This window comes from Cariama cristata, unplaced genomic scaffold (assembly GCF_000690535.1).
Source record: "Cariama cristata isolate BGI_N322 unplaced genomic scaffold, ASM69053v1 scaffold41384, whole genome shotgun sequence".
Taxonomy (NCBI): Eukaryota; Metazoa; Chordata; class Aves; order Cariamiformes; family Cariamidae; genus Cariama; species Cariama cristata.
Window position 1 is genome coordinate 1 of NW_009615423.1, and position 8,553 is coordinate 8,553.

General features: G+C 38.4%; 1 protein-coding gene across 1 annotated transcript; it reads left to right on the forward strand.

Annotated features, from left to right (window-relative positions):
• Positions 1 to 298: 298 nt before the first annotated feature.
• Positions 299 to 8,412, forward strand: MED17 (mediator complex subunit 17; the record flags this gene model as incomplete). The annotated part of the gene is made up of 9 exons (XM_009699781.1): positions 299 to 461; positions 824 to 1,043; positions 2,582 to 2,718; positions 2,819 to 2,903; positions 4,037 to 4,189; positions 5,213 to 5,343; positions 6,409 to 6,593; positions 7,176 to 7,313; positions 8,295 to 8,412. Coding segments are annotated over exons 1-9 (1,260 nt in total), but the record flags the coding sequence as incomplete, so codon positions are not given.
• Positions 8,413 to 8,553: the final 141 nt, after the last annotated feature.

Below are 8,553 nucleotides of genomic sequence, written 5' to 3' on the forward strand. Positions count from 1 at the left end.
CAGCTCCCTGTCAGCCGGCCCAGAGCCCGAGCTGATGGAGGCCTGCAGCCCCACGGGCGTTTGGGCCTGGCTTGCCTTTCCCCGTGGATTCCCATGCTTGGCCGTGAATCGGGTCAGGATATTCGTGACCGAATCCCGGTAAATTAGAGTGGTAGAGTGGAAAAGCATACATCCAGATATCATGCTGTTATGTTGTATTTGATGCCCTTATGGCTCCTCTGTGGTATAAGAATGAGCGTTGCACTGTGTCTTTTTACAATCCTTTGTTTTCCCTTCTTTTTTTTTTATTTGTAGGGTTGGTAAAGTTTCAGCCATCCCTCTGGCCTTGGGATTCTGTGAGGAACAACTTAAGAAGCGCCTTGACTGAGATGTGTGTCTTGTATGATGTTCTTAGCATTGTGAAGGATAAGAAGTTCATGACTCTAGATCCAGTAGTGCAGGATCCCCTTCCTCCAAAACAGGTATATTGTACCTAGCTGTGTAGTTTGTATGGCTTTATACTAAAGATTTTATTTTACTGGATTTTTTCATGTGTGATACATGCAAGGTTTAGTAAAAAGTTTCTTGTGATATGCTGGTACATCGTAAGGTCAAGGTTAATGCTGAGAATGGGAGGTGAGGCTGATTTCAAAGGCCTCTTTGCTGAAGCTGAAAGTGAAAATGCTACTTGGTGGCTATGTAATGCTAGCATGAAAGTAATTCTAAATAAGTTACTGAAAATCCAGCAAAACCAAGTTATCGGTCACTGTCAGTTACTTTCCACTAATAGTAATTTTTTGAGAATTAAGATGAAAGTAGCTTTTTCTCTCTTTTTTGTTACTAGAATCCTCAGTTTCTACAGTTGATTTCAAAAAAGAAATCATTGGCTGGAGCAGCTCAAATCCTGTTGAAAGGTGCAGAAAGGTTATCCAAATCGGTTGCAGAAAACCAGGAAAATAAGCGTCAAAGAGACTTCAACTCTGAACTGCTAAGACTGAGGCAACACTGGAAGCTGAGAAAAGTGGGAGACAAAATTCTTGGTGATCTGAGCTACAGAAGTGCAGGTGAACAGTAGGGTCTTTTGTTTCTCTCAAGAATGGATATTTGTATTTTATTAATTTTTCTTTGTAACTGGAAAAACAGAGGGAATATCTATAATAATAAATAATACAATTTAATAGAAGTTTATTGTAATTATGAGACAGGATTATAAAAGAAGGAAACTGGTTTTGTTATCAGGAAAAATATCGTGCCACCCTGAACCTAGAAAATTACTTTTAAGGGCTAACTGTGTAGGATTCTAGTAAAGATTGCTTCACAGAAACAATTCTGCATTGACAATGTAGTTGATCAGTTGACAGCTAGACCTTGTAAATCTTTGAGTTTTATCTATATTTGGTCTGTAAAACACTTTTTAAAAAAAAAAACTAACCACAAAAGAGGAGCATGTTGCATTTTCCTCTGAGCAAAGATCATAGAATATCTCAGGCTGGAAGGGACTCACGTGTTCAAGGCCAGGTTGGATGGGGTTTTGGGCAACCTGGTCTGGTGGAAGGTGTCCCTGCCCGTGGCAGGGGGGTTGAACCAGATGATCTTTAAGGTCTCTTCCCACCAAACCATTCCATGATTCTATGACTCATAAGGATCATCACATCTAACTCCCTACTCCTCGGATGACTGCCTAAAACTAAACTGTATAACTAAAGAGCGTCATCAAAGATAGATTTATTATATTTATTATTCCTACACTTGTGAGAAATGATACTGAGAATATGCATTATTTCATGGATTACAGTAAGAGAGCGTAACCAGCCCAGAGTTCTCGAGCTAATTATGGAGTGAAAGAGTTGAATATAAAATCTCACCAAACTTAAGACGTAGATACAGAGTAGATATCTGAACTGGTTATGTTGGACTTCTGTTGTCATCAGTGAAAGAGAGGAAGGACAAACTTAGGGTTATTCATCTTGTGTTCATGAAGAAGCTGTCGATGTAACCCAGGATGTGTCTCTTTTTAAATGATTTATCCTAAACTAGATGAACCGTGCCCTGGATGTAAAAGGGCTGCAGCTAGGACAGGTGTGGGCATCTGCTTTTATCAGTCCCACCTGAACGACTGGCTGTCCAGTTGTTTTTTACAGGCAGAACTTTGTCATAGTTTTAAGACTGCAAGCCAAACATCATCAGCATTCCTTTAAATCAGTAAGGGTGTTACACCTTAAGCTACTTGCTTGCAAAACTTTGGGCAGGTAATTTTTTTGTCTTGTTTTAACCAAATACCCTTTTTTTTTTTCCTTCCCTGCATCTACTGATACCATTTTGAAACACTGTTGGTTTTCTGCTGTAATTATTAAATACTACTTGCTAACTTGCTGTGAAATATTACACAGCACACACTGGAGGGCTGAGATGCCGCTGTGCTGAGGGGAGCTTTCTAATTTACCTGTTTTTTTAAGAAGTCAGTAAGAAATTTGAGTCAAGTTCAACTATGGAGGTTTGGAGACTTAGAAGTACAAACTCTTCCAAAACAGAGATACGAGCTTTGTTACTTGCAGAAGATGTTTTTTATATAATACGTATGTCTTTGTCCTTCCTTTCTTAGGCTCCCTTTTTCTTCATCATGGCACATTTGAGGTGATAAAGAACACTGACATTGACCTGGATAAAAAGATACCTGAGGATTACTGTCCTTTAGATGTTCAAATTCCAAGCGATTTAGAGGGATCAGCCTATATCAAGGTTTGCCAGAGAAACTTTAATAATGTAGATTAGATTTTGTTTTGGTATTGGTATGCTTGCAACAAAGAACAAACATCAAATAATGTTCTCTTTTGCCTAGGTTTCTATTCAGAAACAAGCTCCAGACATTGGTGACCTTGGGACAGTCAATCTCTTTAAAAGACCTATGCCAAAATCAAAACCAGGTATAGCTAGCTATATGTTGGGTTTTGAGCATGTTCTCAAGAAACAGGTTTGCATGTGATGTTTAATTCAAAATTTTGGCATACAGCTTGAAAGAAGAGCAAACAAAAATATTGTCATTTAAACTGAAATTTTCTGTTTAGGTGCTGCTTGGGCTTTGGAGACATGATGCTTTCAAACCATACTCCCTCCGTTTTTTGTATGTGTTTGCTCAATTTCTGAAACAAAATTACTAGGATTGTATTTTAAGTATTTTGGAGTGCCTTTTGTTAGTCATTAAAAGTTTGAGCACATAACTGATGAACCAAGGTACTGTGTTTCAGCCAGTAACATCCCATTAGTTCAACAGAACTGAATGACTGACTGTTCACTCTTAACTTTGCCCAAAATGCATCATTTGTTTCTGCAGCTCATATGTTTTCTCTGGATATGAAACTGTGCTGGCAGTATATGCATTAATTACCAACAGCTCACCTCACAGATAGTACATTAGTTCATTTGATAGGTGCCAGTATGTGAAACTAAACCTTTGGGATTAAAAATTGATCCTTTAGTCTTTAGGATTAAAAAGAACTGGCAGGATTTTATTTCACAGTGGTTTGTGACTCAGATGCTTCTGCTGTCTTGGATGCAGACAGGATGCTGTACTACGTAGATGTTTTATATGGTATTCAGGGTAGAGTATAGAGCTTGTGTGCTTACTCAGGCCAGAATCTTCCAAGAATTTTGAGCCTGTAAATCCTGTGAAAGCACATGCATGAACTTAACATTATTTGGTGGTTCATGGTAGAGTGAATTTAATAAAGCTAGACGTATCATTGAAAGTAAATTGCAACTTAAGAAGCAGAGGTTCGTAAGCAGAGTTCACAGAAGGCCTGGGAATGTAACAGGCAGTTCGAGAAGAGAGTTGCAGTTCACAATGTAATATATGTGAAATCGAAGTAAAATGCATTCGTGTTACCTTAAACTGGTTCCTTAACTGAGATAAAATTCTGAAAATACTCAATTTGGATAGCAGATAATGACTACCATATTTTAGTGATACTCATAGCTACTGCACAGTATCTGATATCTGAACAAAAAGGTAGCTTCTCTTTATTCTTTCCTTCGGTAAAGATTGACTTATGTTTTTCAGGTTCTCCACACTGGCAGACAAAGTTGGAGACAGCACAGAATGTTCTTTTATGTAAAGAAATCTTTGCGCAGCTGTCACGAGAAGCTGTTCAAATTAAATCACAAATTCCTCACATTGTTGTGAAAAATCAGATAATCTCCCAGCCTTTCCCAGGTAGGAAACTTTTTAAGACTTCTTAACCTGTGATATTTGCTTAAACATGAAGTGAAATTCTGATTGATGTGACTTCTTTAATGCTCTGTTCTTAAAAAAAAAAAGAAAGTAATTTCCTTGTTTTTCAAAGGTTTTGAAAAACAGAATTTCCCAGAATTTGAATTTTGCTAATTATAGAAACATTCAACCAATGCACTTTTGTTTCCAATTTATTAATATTTTATTGTGTGGATTTTGGATTGTTTTTCTTTGTGATTGTGTTTTTTGTCAGTAGCACTTAAAGCTCTCAACTGTAATGCCATGTGCACATTGGAGTTCGGAGCTGTGCATAAGTCATTGCTGTTGGATTGCATGCAGGTGAAATTTGAGTTAATGGGTCTTGAGAAGAACAGAGGCTAATACTCTTCAGTGAGCATAATTAAACAGCATGAAGATGACTCAGAACCAACTGGTGAATCCTCTGTTCTTACAAGGGGTACACAACTGATTATATCATGTGAAGAAGTCATTGCTCTTGGATTGCATGCAGGTGAAATTTGAGACTTGAGTTAATGGGTCTTGAGAAGAACAGAGGCTAATACTCTTCAGTGAGCATAATTAAACAGCATGAAGATGACTCAGAACCAACTGGTGAATCCTCTGTTCTTACAAGGGGTACACAACTGATTATATCATGTGAAGAATAAGTTTCTGGATTGCTTAAAACTTACATGATGGTAAATCATTCCTTCTTTGGAGAAGGAATGGGGTCCTGGGGGACTCTTCATTTTGTGTGGGATTGAATCACAGAAATTGGTGTGAAATGCAGCTAGTGAGTTAATAGTTGGCCTGTCAACACTTCAGTGAGTAGCAGGCCTTACTTGGCTTTGGTGCTGTGCTGTCCAACATCATTATTTGATTTTTCTGTGATACAGTGAAAGCTAGTTCTAAAACTACTGACTATAAAGCGTGAAGAAAAGCAGTTCTCAGTAGCCTTCTTGAAAATTGTCAATGTCCTTTTTTTTTTTAATCTGCTTTGTACAGGTTTGCAGTTGTCTATTTCTCTGTGTCATTCCTCAAATGACAAAAAATCACAAAAGTCTGCTTCTGAAAAACAGAATCCAGAGGATCATCTTTATGTTCTGGAACATAATTTGCATCAACTTATCAGAGAGGTAATGCATTTATGGTCAAGTACTGAAGAGTTTTTGGGTTTTTGTTTGGTCTCCTACATAGTGTGCAGCACTGTGGTAACAACAGAGTGCCACTAGAGGCCAGACACTTCCTATCCATTTGTGTAAGGCAACCTACCCTTCAGTTACAGCATGTATAGGTGGTTAGGGAGTTCCGGCCAGTGCTTTCATGGAACGCTAATTCTTTACTGAACCTCAGACCCATCTCCTTACTTGAGAAAAGCCCTGCGAGGTTTTTCCAGTATAGCTCATCAGTCTCCCTTTTTTCTTTGTGTCTAATTAGTGCTTGTCAGGTATTCCAAGTTGAGCATCTGCTCGGACCGTACTCCCACGAAGAAAGAACAATCAATTACCATAATAACTTCATGTCTTTTGAGGTCCCTTTCGCTGCTTCAGTGTTTTTGTTGTACAATCTAGCAGAATGACCTGGGGTAGAAGGTTGAGGTTGCGTATGTTCAGGAAAGGAGCACAATTTTAGATGTTAAAGCAGTTGTGAAACTGTGTTCCAGAGAGTGTTGATCTACTTCGAGCATGGCTCTGCAAGTCATGCAGTTGTGTGGAATAATGCAGTGTTTTAAATGCTGAATTAGGTTTCACGAAGCTTTGGCTGAGTGCCCAGCTCTGTTGTGAATTTCCTTTCTTGACTTTGAACAGGTTGCTAAATCTTTTTGTACCTCAATTTTTTTAATCAATAAAATGCTTCCTTTATTTTTCTTTGACCGTTCTGTCTGTCTCCAGAGATGTATACAAGGCAGACTTAGTAGTAGGAGCTACTGTCGTACTACCAAATTTTTGTTAGCTATCACTTTTTTTTTAAAAATCACTTTCCATAAGGTTTGAAAGACCTGCATAAACAGGGGAGGCAAAGTATGAGAGTAAAGCTGGCTTTAAATTGCTGTCAAGTTTATAAAGTAAAGAAGTTGCACTTTTTGAAACTATGTACACTTAAAAAACCTGATGTGAAGCAGCATATTGTAGCATACTTATTATTTCTTGCAGATACATAATTTGGTCACTTCCTTTTATAACATCTGTTGTTTGCTGCAGTGTCACAAGCAAACCCTGAGCTCAACAGTGATGCCACATCCAGCTAGTGCACCTTTTGGCCATAAGAGAATGAGACTTGCGGGACCCCAGGCTTTTGATAAAAATGATATCAGTACTTTACAGTCGAATGAAGGACTTCTGGAAAAGATAATAAAGCAAGCAAAACATATCTTTTTGAGACGCAGGTATGTCACAAGCTATTCTTGTTAAAGTTACAATAAAATGTACCATTATGTAGACTACAATTGATCTTCTTTTCAGTGTTCTTAAAAGTAGCTACTTCTTCCTTCACTGTTAAAATAATCTTTATTTTTAAGTACTAAGAACCAATAACATACCATGAAATATGAGCAAACCACACTCAGCTAGTTTAAAAAAAAAAATAAATCAGATTTGAGATCTCTGTGACAGTTATGACATAGGCTGTTTATAATTGTCCCTACTTTTTTTAAACTGCATAAATCTTTTTTAGAACTTTGATGTGCAGTAGCCGATACCGAGTAATACCACTTTAATACTACTGCAGAATGTATGTGAAATGTACAGAGTAAACAAGTGTTTACACTTGTACCAGTGTACCAGAATGGTGCTGAAATGGAACTTTGATCCGCATGGTTCTGGTAAATTTGGCTTGTTTTGGGTTTTTTTTCCTCCTAAATGTCCTACAGAAAACCCACTCAAACAAATAACCTACTCATTTCCTTTAAACATGATAACAGTACAAACTGTCCAGATTATTGTGTGTGGAATATGTCTTTATCTTCTAGAACTGCTCGAACCATTGACAGTCTGGCTAGTCGTATTGAGGATCCTCAGATTCAGGCCCATTGGTCCAATATAAATGATGTTTACGAATCCAGCGTTAAGGTTCTAATAACTTCTCAAGGATACGAACAAATATGCAAGTAAGTATGAAAATGTATGTATCTTTTTAGTTGTAGAAGCATGCAGCAATGGCAGAGTGTATTTAAGTTGTGTTTTACAGGTTTAGATTCTCTTCAGCCTGACAAGTAGGACCCTGTTACTTGTGTGCGAGTGTTTGTTTTTCTGAGTTCGGGGAGTACAGCCATCCTAAGAAAACTTTTCACCCAATTTACACTTTAATGAAGAAACTTAGTAAGTCATTAATTGAAGGTGAAAGTGCCCATTTATGGGTGATTTACTTTGGATAGAGATAGCTGAATATAAAGTATGTTTGTATGTGCTGGATTCTAAATTTCCAGTCTGGTCATGGAGAGCTAATCAGCGCTCAGTGTTATCTTGGTTGTGTAAGTACCAAAATGTGGAACTCATGTAATTCATGCTACTAGTTATGCACACTGTCATAGAAATAAGAGAATTCATGTTCCAGAAATGAATGTCTGCGTGCTGGCCTCAGCGAATTAACTAATGCATTGACAGTGGCTGACCCAGTTGATTTTTCCATTTTGAGCAGTCCTCTCTGGCTATGTCCACAGTGTGGAGCAGACTGCGGTTGTTGGTGCAATTTGCAGCCTGGGTTCCAAAGGACACATGCTGCCCAAGTCTTGGCCGTAGGATAGAACAGGCCCTGAGTACGCACCACTTTCCCCTGCACCTCTGGAAGGAAACTTGGGCACGATGGCAGGCAGGGAGCTGTGAGGCACCTCAGGAAGTTCCTTGACCTGAACAAGCAGTGGACCAGGTCTGGGAACACGCCACAGAATATGTCCCATGCAATACAGAGGGAGCTGTTGTGGTGAGCGATGAAGCTGAAATGGTTGGAGTTGCTGTCGTATTCTATAAGCTTTGCACCACCCTCATCTTAGAGTTCTTGTCAGTGAATGGGAGAGATTCTGTGCTTTTGGTTTTCTGTTTTCTTAAGTGTTGTAATGCGTTTTGAATAAATATGCATCTTGTCTTCAAAGATCCATTCAGCTACAGCTGAACATCGGAGTTGAACAGATCAGAGTTGTGCATAGAGATGGAAGAGTTATTACGTTGTCCCATCAAGAGCAAGAACTGCAGGATTTCCTTTTATCTCAGGTAGACTCATAGACATTATTCTTCCCTTTCTTGTAGTGTTTGGGAAACAGAAGAAGTTAGTCTCACCTTTATGTAGAAAATATTAGAAAACTTCAAATAAAGATAGTGAAAATAGGAATCATAGAATCATTTGGGCTGGAA